Source organism: Molothrus ater, chromosome 30 (assembly GCF_012460135.2).
Source record: "Molothrus ater isolate BHLD 08-10-18 breed brown headed cowbird chromosome 30, BPBGC_Mater_1.1, whole genome shotgun sequence".
NCBI lineage: Eukaryota > Metazoa > Chordata > Aves > Passeriformes > Icteridae > Molothrus > Molothrus ater.
In genome coordinates, this window is record NC_050507.2 from 1279698 (window position 1) to 1299031 (window position 19334).

Consider the following 19334-nt stretch of genomic DNA (forward strand, 5'->3'; position numbering starts at 1 on the left):
GGGGCGCAGGTGCTCCCGGCCCCGCGTGATGTCAGCGACCGCCACCGCCCCCTCCGCCACCGGGGCCGCGCCGCCATTTAAAGGGACCGCCGCCCTCCGTGGGGTGCGGGGGGGGATGGCGGGGGACACCCCCCCAAACCGGGGCCGCGCCGCGGGACCAGCGGCTGCCACCACCGTGGGGACACCCGCGGGACCCCGCTTCGCCTCCGTGGGGTTGAGCAGAGCCCGACACCGGGAGGGCACCGGGGCGGCACCGGCGGAGCAGTGCGGGGGGGTCGGGAGGGAGGTGGGGGTGTTCCCGGTGCCCTCGGGGGATGTCCCCCAGCCCCGCACCGGGAGAAGTCGGGGCGGAGCGGCCCCACGGGACCCCGGGGACAAAGTGGCAGCTGCCGGGGCAGGGCCAGGCCGGGGCGGCTCTTTGTGCTGCGAAATGGTGGAGCTGGAGCGGCGCGGGGGGGCGGGGGAACGCCGGGGACTGGGACAGACAGACAGACACAGGGCTGGGCACCAGCATCTGTCACCCCCCGCGCTGTCCCTGCAGCAGAGAGAGGAGGGGGTTCCTCCTCTCCTGGAGACCCCACAGGACAAAGGGGAGCCCCCAGCTCTGGGGGTCCCTGTGCTGGAGCAGAACCCAGCACAACCCCCCCATGGAGGGGATCCCGGGGGGCTCCCAGGACTTGGATCCCTGCAGCCCCCCCGAGAGCAGGAGCCACAGCACACAAAGCCTGCAAACGTTTTCAGCGATGTTTTTATTGGAAATGTTAAATACTGGGGGTCCGGCCCCAGCGGAGCCGGGTTGGGGGTGTTCAGGGGGGGCTCAGGCGTGTTCCTCTGCCAGCTTCTCTGCCTTGGCCACCGCCTCCTCGATGGGCCCCACCATGTAGAAAGCCTGCTCAGGCAGGTGGTCATATTCACCTGGGGGACAACAACGTGTCAGGGGGGAGTGGGAGGCTCAACCAGGCTCCCCCAGACCCCCCCTCTGAGGGCCACCTCACCTGCCAGGATCTGCTTGAAGCCCTTGATGGTTTCTTTGAGCGGCACCAACTTGCCCATGTGGCCGGTGAAGACCTCGGCCACCTGGAAGGGCTGGGACAGGAAGCGCTGGATCTTACGGGCTCGAGCCACCGTCAGTTTGTCCTCCTCGGACAACTCATCCATGCCCAGGATGGCGATGATGTCCTGCAGTGACTTGTAGTCCTGGGGAGGGGGGGACACAGGGGGTGAGCGGGCAGAGGTGATGCCCCCACCCAAACGCCCCACCTGAGGGAGGGACCGCCCCAACTCCCTCACCTGAAGGATCTTCTGCACACCCCGAGCCACGTCGTAGTGCTCGGGCCCCACGATGTTGGGGTCCATGATGCGGGAGGTGGAGTCCAGGGGGTCCACGGCGGGGTAGATGCCCAGCTCAGCGATGGCACGGGACAACACCGTGGTGGCATCCAAGTGGGCAAAGGTGGTGGCGGGCGCAGGGTCAGTCAAGTCGTCAGCTGGCACGTAAATAGCCTGGGGACACAGAGAGGGGACAGTTGGTGACAGGTAGGTGGCACAGCTCCCCGGGAAGCTGGGGGTGGTCCTGCCCTCACCTGCACGGAGGTGATGGAGCCCTTGCGTGTGGTGGTGATTCGCTCCTGCATGGTGCCCATGTCAGTGGCCAGCGTGGGCTGGTAGCCCACGGCCGAGGGGATTCTGCCCAGCAGGGCTGACACCTGTGAGGGGACAGAGCGTGAGGGACAGAGCACGAGGGGCCGGGCAGGTGGGGGACAGGTGCAGCGCCCTGTGCCCAGCACACACCTCGGAGCCAGCCTGGGTGAAGCGGAAGATGTTGTCGATGAAGAGCAGCACGTCCTGACCCTCCTGGTCCCTGAAGTACTCGGCCACCGTCAGCCCTGTCAGGGCCACCCTGGCACGGGCACCCGGGGGCTCGTTCATCTGCCCGTACACCAGGGCGACCTGCGGGTGGGACAATGGCGTCAGCACGGTGGCACTGCCACAGCTGGCACTACGGCAGGGGACCCAGAACCTCCCCTGCTGGCCCTCCCTCAGGGTGTCTGCACACCTTGGAGGTGGCGTCTTTGAGGTTGATGACCCCAGACTCGATCATCTCGTGGTACAAGTCGTTGCCCTCGCGGGTTCTCTCGCCCACCCCGGCGAACACCGAGTAACCACCGTGGGCCTTGGCCACGTTGTTGATCAGCTCCATGATCAGCACAGTCTTGCCGACTCCAGCACCTCCAAACAAACCTGGGAGGAGGGGAAATAAAGGTTCTGCTGAGCCCCAAAGCCAGCCTGGCTGCCCACAGGGTCTCCCTTCAGCTCTTTCCTCCTCAGATGTAAAAAGCGTTGCTTCAGCAAGCTCAGGAGAACGAAAGTCATGGAGTGAATCATCAGTGAAGGAAAAATTCCCCAGAGGAACTGTTGGAAATCCCAGAGGTACCATCCCCAGACCCAGCCCTGCTCTGGGGGTCACGTACCAATCTTGCCACCCTTGGCATAGGGAGCCAGCAGATCCACGACCTTGATCCCTGTCACCAGGATCTCCTGCTCCACACTCATCTCCACAAACTCAGGGGCCTCAGCGTGGATAGCAGCAAACCTGCAGCAGGAAGAGGGGAGGAAGGGGGTGGGCAGCTGCTCTGAGCCCCCCAGCTTGGGGGCTGGCAGGGGACAGTCCCTGCTGTGACCCAGAAGAGCCAGAGCCACCTCCCTGCTCACAGCTGGGGTGCCCTCCAGCCCCTCAGCACTCACTGTTTGGTGGTGATGGGGCCCCTCTCGTCGATGGGTTCCCCAATGACATTCATGATCCTGCCCAGGGTCTCAGGGCCCACGGGGATGCGGATGGGAGCACCAGAGTCCAGAACCTTCTGTCCCCTCACCAGCCCTTCCGTACCGTCCATGGCAATGGTGCGCACGGTGTTCTCCCCTGCCGAGGCCCAAGGACAGCACAGTCACCACAGCGTCCTCAGGCTGACCCTGGGGACAGCTGCTGGTGGCTTCCCCAGGCCCTGCCAAGGGGACATTCTGCTGGGAAAAGAATCAAGAGGAGCAGCAGGAATAAAATAGCCCTGAGGAAAACTGAGCCGTGCAGCCACAGCCCTCGGGCAGCCATTTTCCTCCTCCTCAGATTGAAATCCTTGGCTTCAGCAAGCTCAGGAGAACGAAAGTCATTGACAACATCATCACAGGAGGACCCCCCCCTCCCATCCCCAGCTGCTCACCCAGGTGCTGAGCCACCTCCAGCACCAGCCGCGTCTCCCTGCCCTGCACCTCAAGGGCGTTCAGGATGGGGGGCAGCCCCTCATCGAACTGCACATCCACCACGGCGCCGATGACGGCCACGATGCGGCCGGTGGAGGAGCCGGCCTTGGCGGCAGGGGCAGCCTGGGCGGCATAGTCCCGTCCTGCGGGGGGGAGAGGGACGAGTCAAGGTCGGCCGGGGCACGGCAGCTCCGTGGGGGTGCGGAGATGGGGCTGCCCTGCAGGCCTTGGGGTGTGCCCGAGACCCCTGAACCTCCCTGGGTGCACCCAGGACCCCCTGAACGGACCATGGATCCCCACACCCCGCTCGGTGCACCATTAACCCACCCAGGCCCCTCCTCAGTGCGGCCGGGACCGCTCTGGGTGCACCTGGATCCCCTCAGCGCTACCAGGACCCCCTGAGCCCCCACCCCTCAGCGCTACCAGGGCCCCCGGTACACCCGCAGTCCATGCAGCCCCCCACGCCCACCCCCGGGGCCGCAGCTCCTCTGCCGCAGCCCATCCGTTCGCCCTGCCCGCTTGGCTTGGCACGGCACACCCCACCCCGGTACCGGGGCCCTGAGCACCGGCACCCCCGCGTAGGCCCCAAGGTGACCCCGGCCCGCCCCACACTCACGCGCCCCGACGGCGACAGCCGGGGCGGCCCCGCGGCCGAGGAGCAGCGGGAGGAGGTCCCGGCCCGGGGCGGCCCCGCGGGGCAGCAGCGGCCGGGCCGCGGCGGCGGCGGCGGCAGCGGAACGACCCGCGAGCCCCAACATGGCGGCGCCGACTGAGCCCCGCGTCCCGCCCGCCCCTCACGGCCCCCGCGGGGCGGGGCCGCCGAGCCGCGCGTCACCGCCGCACCGCGCGCCCATTGGCTGCTCCGCCGAGAGGCGCCGCGTGAATTCGCGCTCTCATTGGTCTTTGCGATGCGGCGCCCGCGCTGCGCCTCGTCGCCATTGGGTTGTGGATCTATCAATCAAAACGCGCTGCGGCCTGATAGGGTGGTGTGGTGGGAAGGGGCGTGTCCCGGGCGAAGGTCAGCGGAAGTGGCGGCGCACGTGTCCCGCGCTTGTCCTTGGGCGGGCGCCGTGACCGCGGCCGAGGCCGCACCGGGGCCGTGACGGGCCCGCCTCCACCCCCTGTCACAGCACCGCCCCGAGGGGCCGCCCTTCACCGGGCCCGTGTCCGCCCCGCACGGCCGAGGGTCACAGCACCGCCCCGTCCGGGCACCGTGTCCGCCTCACGGCTCCGGTGTCGCTGTAGTGCCCCCGGAGCCGCCCCGGTGCACCGGCTCCTGCCTTCTCCCCGAGGCCCAAACTGCACCCTATCGCTCCCTCCCCCGGGATCGCCGCAACATTTCTCCGCTGTCCCCCAAGGGATGGGGTCGCACCTGAGGGGAACCTGATCGCTCTTGTCCCCAGTGGGAGGAGATCCCACATCCCACCCTGCTGACCCCAAGAGAACGGGATCCCCCCCCAAATGCCCCCAAGATAAGGAGATCTCACCCCACTGACCCCCCACAGAAGATTCCACCCTATTGAGCCCCTCAAAGAAGGGGATTCCACCCTACTGAACCCTCACAGATCCCACCCCATTACCCCCCCTTAAAAGGGGATCCCACCCCGCTGATCCTTCCCAGATGGGGATCCCACCCCAAGTGCCCCCAAAAAGAAGAGGATTCCACCCCATTGACCCCACACAGAAGACCCCACCAATGCCCCCAAAAAAGGGGTTACCTTCCCACAGAAGGGGATCCCACCCTACTGAACCCCTCAAAAAAAGGGGATCCCAAAGTGATCAGTGACCCCCAAAGAAGATCCCACCCTACTGAGCCCCAAAAAAGGGGATCCCACCCCATTGACCCTCCATAGAAGATCCCACCCTACTGAACCCCCAAAAGAAGGGGATCCCACCCCACTGAGCCCCAAAAAAGGGGATCCCACCTCAGTGACCCCCAAAGAAGATCTCACCCTACCGAACCCCCTAAAAAAGGGGATCTCACCCCATTGACCCTCCATAGAAGATCCCACCCTACTGAACTCCCAAAAAAGAGGATCCCACCCCAGTGACCTCCCTTAAAAGGGGATCTCACCCTACTGAGCCCCAAAAAAGGAGATCCCACCCCACTGACTCCCCTTAAAAGGGGATCCCACCCCACTGAGCCCCAAAAGAAGGGGATCCCACCCCAGTGACCCCCCATAGAAGATCCCACCCTACTGAACCCCCAAAAGAAGGGGATCCCACCCCAGTGACCCCCCACAGAAGATCCCACCCTACTGAACCCCCAAAAGAAGGGGATCCCACCCCACTGAGCCCCAAAAAGGGGATCCCACCCCAGTGACTCCCCCCTTTCCCCCACGGCGCTGAGGAATGCACAGGGCCCAGGCCGAAGGGAGAGCCAGGGAGTCTTCAACAGTTTATTAGAAAGAATGCAGACATTAAAAAAATCCCAGCTGCTCTGAACATAAATTGAGGTTTTTCAGCCCGGTTCCACGGTTCTGTCACTTGCTGCCAAACCCACAGTGCAAATACGATTTTGGTCTAAAATGTACAGATTGACAAGCAACAATGTACAGCCAACTCGCACCCCGGGCGAGGAGGAGGAGGAGGAGGAGGAGGAGGAGGTGGAAAAGGTTTGGGGGTCACACCACGGGACCAGGGGCAGCCTCCGCTCGGGGGCTCCAACACCAAAAACCAGAAGAATTTGGAAGGTTTTTTTTTTGTTTTGGTTTTTTTTTTTCCAAACTGAACTTTTTTAAAGTGGGAACAGGAGGGGATGTGCCTCGCCCTGCTGGATTTTGTTTTATTTTATTTTTTTTTTTAGGGGGGAGCCAATGATAAAGAGTTGGTTTTGTTTTGGGTTTTTGTTCCCAGTATAAATGGACAAAAAAGGGAGAAAAAAAAAAAACCAACAACTCATTTAAACCTCTCAGTGTTAATTCAGGGTTCTCCCATTGTAAATGGAGGCAAGGAGGCTCTGTAAACTTTATTGCAACTCTTCTCAATGGATTGCCTACACCTCAATTGGGTTGGTTTGGTGGTTTTTTTATCTCTTGTTTTGTTTTTTTTTTGGAAGTCTGGAAAACGGTTCATGCATAACTGTTATTGCCTCTCGTGGCTTTAAGACCGCCCCGTGCCATGGGACACACCTACCATCAGTGAAGCCATTTAAAATGGACTGAAAATGGGTTAAAGGATGCAGGATCTCCCTTTAGGGCTATCAACTCAGGAATTCTTATCTCAATTATGAAATGTTGTGATGAACTTCTTTCCCCAAAACCCTGAAGACGACGCTTTGCCTTACTCCAGATCTGGCATTTCTAGAGGGGGAAAAAAAAAAAAAGAGAATTAATGGTTTTAGGGTTGTTTTGTGGGTTTTATTTTTATTTTTTTTTTCTGCTTGGTTGGTTTTTAAAAGCTCCCAGGGCATTATTATGTCACAAGGGACACGAGCAAGACGACCTGGCCTCCAACCAAGGAGCTCATGGGGCATTTTGGGGCCCTTCCCAAGGGCAAATTGTGCCAGAGCCACCCTGAGCACGTGCTGCTCCTAAAGCCAAAGCCTCCCTGGGACTGCAGCAGCCTGGCAAGGTCAAACTGGTATTTGGGGCTTGTGTGGAGAGGCTTTCCCAGATTAGATTTGTCTGCCAGGGCTGGCTTTAGCTGGTGCACAGGATGAACATCTGCTGGGTCTGTCCTTCAGCAGGTGTGTGAGGGGAGAAAACAACAAAAACAACTGAACTTACTTTCATCATCACTGTCTGGTGAGTCCTGGAAAGGAGAACAAACCAATCTTGAAGTGGAGCAGACAGCTCCTCTACCACCCTCACCCCCGCCAGCAAAGAAGTTCCCAAATCTGTTCCCAAATCTGAATTTTGAGGAACTCAGCGAGCTCAGTTTGGCCTCACTGCAGACCCACAGTGACCCCAGCACTGCAGACAGGGGAGGGAAAGGGTCTCCCCAGGTGCCATCCCAGGGTTTGGGGCTATTTCAGCCTTTGTTAGTGCTGAGGGGTGAGTGCAGGGCTCCTGAGGGTGCTCACCACACCCAACGTACTCACATCATCTGCCCCATCTACTTCTGGCAAGTCTACGTCGTCGTCTCCTCCCATGTTGTTCATCATCTGCTCACAGACACAAGAGCCACGTTTTGGGGTGAACCCAACCCCACTTTCCACCCTCAGCAATCCTAAACCAACGTTCCCACCCTTGCTTTAACAGATCAGCTACCCCCATGCAGGAACGACAAAGTGCACAAAAAGCTCGGATTCATTGCCAAAACTCCAAATCATTTTTCATTCCCTACCTCAGAAAAACGATCAAAATTGGACATGTCTTCATCTGAATCATCTTCCCAGTCTTTCCAGTTGTTGAAGTCCACGCTGAGCCAGTTGAGCTGCAGCAAGAGCAGCAGGAGTTACTTAAGGACAAGGAATTATTTAAGGACAAGGAAGTGGCTGTCACTTAGAACAGGTTAACGAGAGCTGCCGTGGGATCAGGAGCAGGAAAATGACCCAAAACTGCTCCAGAATTTGAACATGACCCAAATATTCACTAAATTAAAAGCCAGGGGAGGCAGCAGAAGCCCAGACCCACCTTTGCCCTCTCTTTTGTTAACCTTGGCCATGCCTGACCAGACTCTCCTTTTCGTAAACAACACAGGATGGATCTGTCTGTTCTTTTATGCTTTGATTCCTGAAAAAAAAAGACCAAATATCCATCAGTGCCATCAGGATGGCCTTCACCAGGAACTGCTGACATCCTTCCTTTATCTTCACCTCTTCCCTTATTCCTTGTCCTGGAAAATACCCCCCTGGAGAAGCTTTCCTGGATCTGACTTGGAGCTTTTATGTTCTAAGGAATATTAATTCTATATATTCCTATTTTTTAAGGAATAAAATCTTGGGAGCAGCCTAAAGGACAGATGGTATTTTTTTAGGATCTCAACACTAAGGGATGGTTTGGGTTGGAAATGACATTAAAACCCAAATTCCAAACTCATGCCATGGGTGGTATGGACACCTTCCACCAGCCCAGGTTGCTCCAACACGGCCTTGAACAATTCCAGGGATGGAATATCTGCAATTCCTCTGGACAAGCATCAAGAGCTCAGGAGGATACTCACATTTGGATCGATATTATTAAAAAGATCGATTTCATTTAAATGTTTAAAGTTATCACTTCCTCCAAGACAACTGCAAGAGAAAAAGAAATCGGCGTTTAGCTCCAAAAAATAAATCAGTATTTAGCCCCAAAAACATCTCACAGAGCAAATCTGCTGCTTCTTGTGCTTGAATTACTCACCTGAACGTGAGTTTGGACTTTTCAAAATTTACATTTACATCTTTGCTGTCTTCAACACAGAACTCGACAAAGACGTAGTCCCTCCGGTCGTACCACTTTGCAGAGGCAGGCTGCCTGTGGGGACACAAAGGCATTGATTTGAACAAGAAATCCAACAAAAAATGTCCTTTCTGCACCTAAAAGCTGCATTTTGAGCTTCCTGTGTTTTTTAAAGGTGATTTAAGTTGAAAGGAGAGAGTTGGAATAGAAAGGAATGATGGATTTGGAATAAAGAGAGAGAGATGGAATAGAAAGAAATGATGAATTTGGAATAAAGAGAGAGCTGGAATAGAAAGGAATGATGAGTTTGGAATAGAGAGAGAGAGATGGAATAGAAAGGAATTATGAATTTGGAATAAAGAGAGAGATGGAATAGAAAGAAATTGTGAATTTGGAACAGAGAGAGAGATGGAATAGAAAGAAATTGTGAATTTGGAATAGAGAAAGAGAGATGGAATAAAAAGGAATGATGGATTTGGAATAGAGAGAGAGAGATGGAATAAAAAGAAATTATGAATTTGGAATACAGAGAGAGAGATGGAATAGAAAGAAATGATGAATTTGGAATAAAGAGAGAGAGATGGAATAAAAAGGAATTATGGATTTGGAATAAAGGGAGAGAGATGGAATAAAAAGGAATTATGGATTTGGAATAGAGAGAGAGATGGAGTAGAAAGGAATGATGGATTTGGAATAGAGAGAGAGAGATGGAATAAAAAGAAATTATGAATTTGGAATACAGAGAGAGAGATGGAATAGAAAGAAATTATGAATTTGGAATAAAGAGAGAGAGATGGAATAGAAAGAAATGATGAATTTGGAATAGAGAGAGAGATATGGAATAAAAAGAAATTATGAATTTGGAATAAGAGAGAGCTGGAATAGAAAGGAATGATGAGTTTGGAATAAAGAGAGAGAGATGGAATAGAAAGAAATGATGAATTTGGAATAAAGAGAGAGATGGAATAAAATTATGAATTTGGAATAGAGAGAGAGAGATGGAATAGAAAGAAATGAGGAATTTGGAATAAAGGGAGAGAGAGATGGAATAAAAAGGAATGATGGATTTGGAATAAAGAGAGAGAGATGGAATAGAAAGAAATTGTGAATTTGGAATAAAAAGAGAGAGATGGAATAGAAAGAAATTGTGAATTTGGAATAGAGAGAGAGAGATGGAATAAAAAGAAATGATGGATTTGGAATAGAGAGAGAGAGATGGAATAAAAAGGAATTATGAATTTGGAATAGAGAGAGAGATGGAATAGAAAGAAATGATGAATTTGGAATAGAGAGAGAGAGATGGAATAGAAAGGAATTATGAATTTGGAATAGAGAGAGAGATGGAATAGAAAGAAATTGTGAATTTGGAATAAAGAGAGAGAGATGGAATAGAAAGAAATTGTGAATTTGGAATAGAGAGAGAGAGATGGAATAGAAAGGAATGATGAATTTGGAATAAAGAGAGAGAGATGGAATAGAAAGGAATGATGAATTTGGAATAGAGAGAGAGAGATGGAATAGAAAGGAATGATGAATTTGGAATAAAGGGAGAGAGATGGAATAAAAAGGAATGATGAATTTGGAATAAAGAGAGAGAGCTGGAATAATAAGAAATGATGTGTTTGGAGTGTGACGCCCCCAGAAAGCTCCTGGGAGGAGCCACTGAAATCTGAGACTGAAATCAACGTCTCAGCAAATCAAAATTTTGATCAACTTTGAGATGAGCCACTACAGACAGAGGCAGCAGCAGCCCCAGCACCTCCAGCAGCTGCACAGGGCAGGTTTCAGAGTGGCTTTTGTCAGGCAAAGAGTTAAAACCTAAAGCAAAATTTTTAAAAAAACCAACATTTTTTGGGGGTATTGATACTCTAAAGAATGGATTTGCTATGATTAAGACCTAATTGTGATTCAGGTTGGAGAATCACTGCTCCAAGCTCTTTATAATCTCTCACACTGGGACTCCCATGCACTTTGGAATTGTTCTGCCTTTGCACAACCACCTCAAAAATAAAAAAAGCCAGAGAGCTCCAGAGAATTGCTGTGTTTGAAGAGAAATTTGGAATTATTCTTCCTTTGCACAACCACCTCAAAAAACAAAAAAACCCCAAAAAAGCCAGAGAGCTCCAGAGCAACTGCTGTGTTTGGAGAGAAATTTGGAATTATTCTCCCTTTGCAGAACCACCTCAAAAAATTTAAAAAAAAAGCCAGAGAGCTCCAGAGAATTGCTGTGTTTGCAGAGAAATTTGGAATTATTCAGAGAAATTCGGAATTATTTTCCCTTTGCACAACCACCTCAAAAACAAAATAAAGGCCACAGAGCTCCAGAGCAACCTGTGTGTTTGCAGAGAAATTTGGAATTATTCTCCCTTTGCACAACCACCTCAAAAAACAAAACAAAAAACAAAAAAGCCAGAGAGCTCCAGAGAATTGCTGTGTTTGCAGAGAGATTTGGAATTGTTTTCCCTTTGCAGAACCACCTCAAAAAATAAAAAAAAAAGCCAGAGAGCTCCAGAGAATTGCTGTGTTTGGAGAGAAATTTGGAATTATTTTCCCTTTGCACAACCACCTCAAAAACAAAAAAAGCCAGAGAGCTCCAGAGCAACCTCTGTGTTTGCAGAGAACTCACCTGCACTGCCCTGTGCTCCTTGGAGCAGGGAAAATGGCTCAGAAACCTCCTCCCCCTGCCAGCCCTGCCCAGGCAATCAGGGAATTCTGCATTCCAGAGCCAGGCACAGAGCCCAGGGCTCTCCCCACACTGCTCTGTGCTCCTAGGGAATCCTGCAATGTTTGGGTAGAGCCTGAATTCAGGAATTCTGCATTCCAGGGCTGCTCCCCACACTGCTCTGTGCTCCCAGGGAATCCTGCAATGCTTGGGTAGAGCCTGAATTCAGGAATTCTGCATTCCAGGGCTCTCCCCACACTGCTCTGTGCTCCCAGGGAATCCTGCAATGTTTGGGTAGAGCCTGAATTCGGGAATTCTGCATTCCAGGGCTGCTCCCCACACTGCTCTGTGCTCCCAGGGAATCCTGCAATGCTTGGGTAGAGCCTGAATTCAGGAATTCTGCATTCCAGGGCTCTCCCCACACTGCTCTGTGCTCCCAGGGAATCCTGCAATGTTTGGGTAGAGCCTGAATTCGGGAATTCTGCATTCCAGGGCTCTCCCCACACTGCTCTGTGCTCCCAGGGAATCCTGCAAGGCTTGGGTAGAGCCTGAATTCAGGAATTCTGCATCCAGAGCCAGGCACAGAGCTCAGGGCTGCTCCCCACACTGCTCTGTGCTCCCAGGGCATCCTGCAAGGCTCAGGTGGAGCCTGAATTCAGGAATTCTGCATTCCAGGGCTGCTCCCCACACTGCTCTGTGCTCCCAGGGAATCCTGCAATGTTTGGGTAGAGCCTGAATTCAGGAATTCTGCATTCCAGGGCTGCTCCCCACACTGCTCTGCGCTCCCAGGGCATCCTGCAAGGCTTGGGTAGAGCCTGAATTCGGGAATTCTGCATCCAGAGCCAACAGGCAGAGCCCAGGGCTGCTCCCCACACTGCTCTGAGCTCCCAGGGCATCCTGCAATGTTTGGGTAGAGCCTGAATTCAGGAATTCTGCATTCCAGGGCTGCTCCCCACACTGCTCTGTGCTCCTAGGGAATCCTGCAAGGCTTGGGTAGAGCCTGAATTCAGGAATTCTGCATTCCAGGGCTCTCCCCACACTGCTCTGAGCTCCCAGGGAATCCTGCAAGGCTTGGGTAGAGCCTGAATTCAGGAATTCTGCATTCCAGGGCTGCTCCCCACACTGCTCTGTGCTCCTAGGGAATCCTGCAATGCTCAGGTAGAGCCTGAATTCGGGAATTCTGCATTCCAGGGCTGCTCCCCACACTGCTCTGCGCTCCCAGGGAATCCTGCAATGCCTGGGTAGAGCCTGAATTCAGGAATTCTGCATTCCAGGGCTGCTCCCCACACTGCTCTGTGCTCCTAGGGAATCCTGCAATGCTCAGGTAGAGCCTGAATTCGGGAATTCTGCATTCCAGGGCTGCTCCCCACACTGCTCTGTGCTCCCAGGGAATCCTGCAAGGCTCAGGTGGAGCCTGAATTCAGGAATTCTGCATTCCAGGGCTCTCCCCACACTGCTCTGTGCTCCCAGGGAATCCTGCAAGGCTCAGGTGGATCCTGAGTTCAGCCAGGGCCACCCCTGCCATGGCTCAGCAGCTCTGGGCTGGCCCTGGACACTGCCAGGGATGGGGAATCCGTTCCAGGGTCTCACAGGGAGGAATTTCATCCCAATATTTCATCTTAATATCTTCTTTAATTTAGTTATTATTTAATTAATTTATTTAATTGATCCCAGCATACCGTTATTTAATTTATTTATATATTATTTAATTTATTTTATTTGTTTTTTTGTTATTTAATTTATTTAGTTAATTTATATAGTATTTAACTTATTCAGTTACTTAATTTATTACTTAATTTATTTATTACATTTATTATTATTTATACTATTTATTTAATTATTTTATTTATTATTTTACTCTTATTTAACTAATTTGTCCCAATATTCTATTATTTAATTAATTTAAGTAATTTATATAGTATAAGTTATTCAATTAATTTATTTATTACTTTATTTATTATATTTATCATTTTATTATTATTCATGATTTATTTCATTACTTTACTCTTATTTAACTAATTTATCCCAATATCCTATTATTTAATTTATTTAATTAATTTATATAGTATTTAAGTTATTCAATTAATTTATTACTTTATTTATTATATTTATCATTTTATTATTATTCATGATTTATTTATTTCATTACTTTACTCTTATTTAACTAATTTATCCCAATATCCTATTATTTAATTAATTTAATCAATTTATATAGTATTTAAGTTATTAAATTAATTTATTTATTACTTTATTTATTATATTTATTATTTTATTATTCATTATTTAATTTAATTCATTATTTTACTCTTATTTAACTAATTTATCCCAATGTCTTATTATTTAATTAAATTTATCCCAATATCCCACTATTTAATTAATTTATATATTATTTTATTTAATGAATTTATTTATTATTTTATTATTATTTAATTAAGTTATCCCAATATCCCATCTTAGTTTCTTCTTTAATTTATTATTTAGTTTATTTAATTAATTATCTCCCCCTTTATCTGCCATTCCTGTGCCTCACCAACTTCACAGGGAGGAATTTCATCCCAATATCCCATCTTGATATCTTCTTTAATTTATTTTATTATTTATTTTATTATTATTTTATTTATTCAATTAATTTATCCCAATATCCAATTATTTAATGTATTTAATTTATTTCTATATTATTTAATTCATTTAATTAATTTGTCTATTATTTATTTAATTAATAGCTCTATTATTTAATTTATTTAATTAATATATCTATTATTTATTTAATTAATTTCTATATTATTTAATTAATTTCTATATTATTTATTTAATGAATCTCTCTATTATTTAATTTATTGAATGGATTTTGAATTCAGCCTCGAGTTCCAGCTCTTCCAGGGTGGTGAAAACCTCACAGCAGCATTTCAGGCAATGTTCATTATCCCCTTATTCAGGTGAAGTGCAGCAGCAGAGCAGCAATTTTCATCCCGTGGTATTTTTAAACCCTTCTTGGACACAGATTTTCCTCTTTTTAACGAGGAACTAAAGACTCTCAAGAGGGACAGGAGGATGAGAAATGCCCTGCTCTGCTCCCTCAGTGCTGGGAGACAAAAAAACCCTGCAGGGACGCTTGGAGCGGTGCTGCAGCTCTGTCAGTGACAGAAATCTCAGTGTCCCTGCCTGGGTGACACAGGGCAAGGGTGGTGGCAACAACTCCCAGCTCTCAATGTCAATGGAGACATCTCCAGCCTTCCCAGGGAGGAGATTTCATCCCAACGGGGACCTCAGCAGCTCCACCAGGATCGGGGATTTGAGGCACCAAGAGAACTCAGAGTGGTTCCAGAAATCCCACTCAGCTCACACGTCCGAGCTGCAGAGGGATCCCAGGTAAGACTCGGCCATAATTCACATTTCTGAACCCATATCTGTGCTGCTTTCTTGGGAATTCACCCCAACACACGTGGTGACCTCAGCAGCTCCACCAGGATTGGGGATTTGAGGCATCAAGAGAACTCAGGAGCGCTCCCAGAAATTCCCACTCAGCTCACAGGTCCAAGATGGACAGCAGCAAGATCCCTGATGAGCTTTATTCAGCCATAATTCACATTTTCGAACCTGTATCTGTGCAGCTTTCCTGGGAATTCACCCCAAGACTCTTGGTGACCTCAGCAGCTCCACCAGGATTGGGGATTTGAGGCAAAACTCACAGCAACCCCAGAAATCTGAGCTGCAGAGCAGAGAGATCCCAGATGAGTTTTACTCAGCCACAATTCTGGTTCCAGGTTTCTGGAAGTTAATTTTCCTAATTCCAAGTTTCTGAACCTAAACCTGCTCTGTTTTCCTAGGAGTTCACCCTGAGACCCGTGACCTCAGCAGCTCCACCAGGACTGGGGATCTGAGGCACCAAGAGAACCCCAGAGCGCTCCCAGAAACCTCACTCAGCTCAACCATCAGAGCTGCAGAGCAGAGGGATCCCAGATAAGTTTTACTCAGCCATAATTCACATTTGTGAACCTAAACCTGCCCTGCTTTCCTGGGAATTCACCCTGAGAGTGCTCAGAACCTGTGACCTCAGCAGCTCCACCAGGATTGGGGATTTGAGGCACCAAGATAACTCAAGAGTGGTTCCAGAAATTCCACTCAGCTCACACATCCGAGCTGCAGAGGGATCCCAGATAAGACTCGACCATAATTCACATTTCTGAACCCATATCTGTGCTGCTTTCCTGGGAATTCACCCCAAGACGCTTGGTGACCTCAGCAGCTCCACCAGGATTGGGGATTTGAGGCATCAAGAGAACTCAAGAGCAGTTCCAGAAATCCCACTCAGCTCAAGGCTACACACAAACCTCTGAGCTGGACAGCAGAGAGATCCCAGGTGAGTTTTACTCAGCCATAATTCACATTTGTGAACCTAAACCTGCCCCATTTTCCTGGGAATTCACCCGAAGAATGCTCAGAACCCGTGACCTCAGCAACTCCACCAGGACTGGGGATTTGAGGCAGCAACAGAACTCAGAGTGCTCCCAGAAATTCCCACTCAGCTCACACATCCGAGCTCCAGAGCAGAGAGATCCCAGACAAGGCTGACTCGGCCATAATTCACATTTGTGAACCTAAACCTGCCCTGCTTTCCTGGGAATTCACCCGAAGAATGCTCAGAACCTGTGACCTCAGCAGCTCCATCAGGACCAAGGATTTGAGGCAGCAACAGAACTCACAGCAATCCCAGAAATCCCACAGCTGAGCTGCAGAGCAGAGAGATCCCAGACAAGTCTGACTCTGCCATAATTCAGGTTCCAGGTTTCTGGAACCTAATTTTCCTAATTCCAGGTTTCTGGACCTAAACCTGCCCTGCTTTCCTGGGAATTCACCCTGAGAGTGCTCAGAACCTGTGACCTCCCAGAAACCCCACTTGGCTCACATGGCCAAGCTGGACAGCAGAGAGATCCTAGATGAGTTTTACTCAGCCATAATTCACATTTGTGAACCTAAACCTGTGCTGCTTTCCTAGGAATTCACCCTGAGAGTGCTCAGAACCCGTGACCTCAGCAGCTCCACCAGGATTGGGGATTTGAGGCATCAAGAGAACTCACAGCACTCCCAGAAATCCCACTCAGCTCAAAGCTACACACACAGCTCCGAACTGGACAGCAGAGAGATCCCAGCTAAGTTTTACTCTGCCATAATTCACATTTGTGAACCTAAACCTGCCCTGCTTTCCTGGGAATTCACCCTGAGAGTGCTCAGAACCCGTGACCTCAGCAGCTCCACCAGGATTGGGGATTTGAGGCACCAACAGAACTCACAGCAATCCCAGAAATTCCCACTCAGCTCACACATCCAAGCTCCAGAGCAGAGAGATCCCAGATAAGTCTGACTCTGCCATAATTCAGGTTCCAGGTTTCTGGAACTTAATTTTCCTAATTCCAGGTTTCTGAACCTAAACCTGCCCTGCTTTCCCAGGAATTCACCCCGAGAGCACTGGGAACGTGCTGCAGCTGCCTCTCCTCCTTTTATCTCCTTTTCCAATCTCATCCTCCCAAGGATGGGAGGAGGTTAAAAACCTCCCTGTGAGCTTCAGTCAGGACTCACCAGTTGCAACCAGTAAGGCAGGACCTGCTGGAGAGCTCCTTTCTCAAGTGTCCTGCCCACACGGAGATTCCCAGGAGAGAAGGAGCTCCCAGTGCTCCCAGTGCAAAATCTCCTTTCCAAACCCTGACCCGTCACCTTTACAGCTCCATCCTGCTCATCCAAACCCCGAGGGAGCTCAGCTTGCTGTGCTTATCCAGCACCCATCCGTGGCATTTGGAAAAGAGAATTTGAATGTTTAAAAAGGGAATTTAGAATTTAGAGGATTTCCTCTGTCCCATGCACCTGGGATTTTGGGGGATTTCCTGAGCAGCCACAGCCATCCCTGCAGCTCCTCTGGCTCCTCCAGTCCCCACACTCTGATGGGGATTTGTTATTCCAGCACTGTGGGACAGGTTCTAGAAGGTTCCCTGCAATGTGGAGGCTCAGCTTCACCACAGAGCCCTCAAGGCTCGGTTGGATATCCCTGGATAAATCCTGGTTTCTGGCACCGGTAGAAATCTCCAATCTCCCCATCCGTGGCACTGAGGAAGTTCCCAAATCTCTTTTCATGTTTTCTGTCCCTATCCTGTGCCTATGGAATCCCATCCTTTGTCTCCTGACAGCTCCTAGAGCTCGAGGACACTGCAAAAAAATCAGGCCCTCAACAAGATTTTTCCCCTCCTAGACAGCAAGAAAACCTGTTTTACAAAACGACTTTTCCTTTAATTTTTACACCATGAAAAGGTGGGGTTTTTTCCTCATTAAAAAAGGCTTATTTTAGATTTTAGACCATTCTGTGCAGATGCAGCAGCGCTGCAGTTTCAGGATGATGAAATCTACAGAAATTACACGAAAAAAAACCCAATTTGATCACAGTTCTCTCACTTTCACTCACATTAAGATGAAGCACCTCCACTGTTCAGGGTTTCAGAAAAAAAGTAAACGCCTGGCTGGGAAAAAGGCACCAAAAACCCATCAATTAATCCTCATTTCAAATTCCTGACAAAAACAAAACCTCAGGAGGTGCTGCTGCCTCCAATTCTTCCAGCCAAGCACGTGGAGGTCACAGAATCATGGAATAGTTTGGGTTGGAAGGGACCTTGAAGCTCATTCGTGTGCAGGGACACCTCCAGGGACGGGGCACACTCTGGAAAATCCATCCCAGTGCCTCACCACACTCAGAGGGAGGAATCTTTTCATTTTTTTTTACCCCCAAAATCTGGTTTGAAACCCTTGTTCTGCCACTGGAGATGTGGAAATGCTGCCTGCAACTCTTCTTTTCCCCAGCCAATTTTTCCTCTTGGACACACAAAACTCTGGTTGTTCTTCAAGGAACATTCACATCCACCAGAGCTTTGCTTTTGGGTGGCCCCCAAATTAAATTCCTTGGAGAATTCTAAATAAAAAAGGTGAATTAGGGAGCGCGGGATCCCGCTCGGGATGCACGTGGAGACGAATCCAGCGGCTCACCTGCAGCACCGCGCCTGCCCCGGGGCTTTTCGTGCTTCTCCACCCCTTCCTGAAGGTTTTTTTTCCTTATTTCTCCGTTTTTCACGGAATTCTGGAATGGTTTGGGCTGGAAAAAAAACCTTCAAGCCCATCCCGTTCCAAGCCCTGGCCTTGGACGTTTTCAGGGCCAGCGCAAAAGGCAGGGAGGGATTTTAGGGTGAAAATCCCAAGTTTACAAACAGATTCTCTCTCCTGCACGCTCTGGATTGTTCCACGCGTTACTTACCGGGAGTTTTCCGCTCTTTCGGTGGGCACCGACCCACCGAGAAACGCGCAGCACCCCCCGAACACCCCATTAAAACCCACAGCGGGAGATCCCGCCCGCATCCCGGTCCACCGGGGCCCACACGGGGGCCTCACCCGGTAACCGAGCCCACACGGTAACCGGGACAAAAAAACCCCTCAGGGCCCAAGGTCAGCCCGCGCTCGGCGGCGCCGGGGCGGCTCCCGCGGTAGCGCCGGGGCCTGGCGGGGCCTTCCCGCGCCGCTCCCATCCCCGGGCCTCACATGGCGGATGGCGACGGCTCCGGCGGGCGCTCCTGAGGGGTGCGGAAGGCTCCGGGCGGTGTCGCGGGTTGTGCTTGGGCAGTACCGGGAAGGTACCGGGAGGGTTCCGGAGGGGGGGGGGGGGGTTCCGGTGAGAGGCTCCGGTGGCGGCTCCGGGCGGGCTCGGGGGCTCTGGCGCGGCCTCGCTCCCACAATGCCCCGCGCAGCGCTCGGCCCGTGGTGACGCAGCAAAATCCCCGCGCGCGCCGCCGCCGCCGCCTCCTCCTCCTCTTCCTCCCTCCCTCACTCCCCTCCCGCCGCCGCCGACCGCGCGTGCGCGGCCCCGCGCGCGCCCCCGCCCCCCCGCGCGCGCCCCCGCCCCGCTGCCCTTCCAGCAGCTTCTGGGCGCGCATGCGCAGTGAGGCGCGGCGACAGGAGAGAGGGAAGGGAGCCCCGGGACCCCCCCACACCCATTGGGACCCCCCCACTAGGACCCCCCCCCCATGAGACCCCTCCCATTGGGACCCCCGGGACCGACCCTG

At 51.3% G+C, this 19334-nt stretch overlaps 2 protein-coding genes and 2 non-coding genes across 5 annotated transcripts; all 4 read right to left on the reverse strand.

The window, feature by feature from the left end:
• Positions 1-730: 730 nt before the first annotated feature.
• ATP5F1B (ATP synthase F1 subunit beta) lies at positions 731-4029 on the reverse strand. The gene is made up of 10 exons (XM_036399888.2): positions 3872-4029; positions 3216-3398; positions 2746-2920; positions 2472-2593; positions 2057-2241; positions 1792-1950; positions 1584-1706; positions 1291-1503; positions 996-1197; positions 731-915 (listed from the first exon to the last, which is right to left on the reverse strand). Exons 1-10 carry the CDS (start codon positions 4011-4013, stop codon positions 818-820), a joined length of 1602 nt encoding a protein of 533 aa, XP_036255781.1. The 5' UTR covers positions 4014-4029; the 3' UTR covers positions 731-817.
• LOC118697405 (small nucleolar RNA SNORD59) lies at positions 2320-2394 on the reverse strand. Its single transcript, XR_004981752.1, has one exon. It is a non-coding gene; the product is annotated as a small nucleolar RNA SNORD59 (small nucleolar RNA).
• Positions 3113-3186, reverse strand: LOC118697406 (small nucleolar RNA SNORD59). Its single transcript, XR_004981753.1, has one exon. It is a non-coding gene; the product is annotated as a small nucleolar RNA SNORD59 (small nucleolar RNA).
• A 1611-nt stretch (positions 4030-5640) lies between the features above and the next one.
• On the reverse strand, positions 5641-19085 carry PTGES3 (prostaglandin E synthase 3). Of its 2 annotated transcripts, XM_036399901.2 has the most exons (8): positions 18814-19085; positions 8541-8654; positions 8362-8431; positions 7833-7931; positions 7543-7632; positions 7298-7360; positions 6984-7008; positions 5641-6557 (listed from the first exon to the last, which is right to left on the reverse strand). In XM_036399901.2, coding segments are annotated over exons 1-8 (483 nt in total). In that variant the 5' UTR covers positions 18816-19085; the 3' UTR covers positions 5641-6537. The 2 variants fall into 2 exon arrangements, with proteins under 2 accessions (XP_036255794.1, XP_036255793.1); XM_036399900.2 differs by lacking the exon at positions 18814-19085 and having other exon boundaries at positions 8541-8689.
• Positions 19086-19334: the final 249 nt, after the last annotated feature.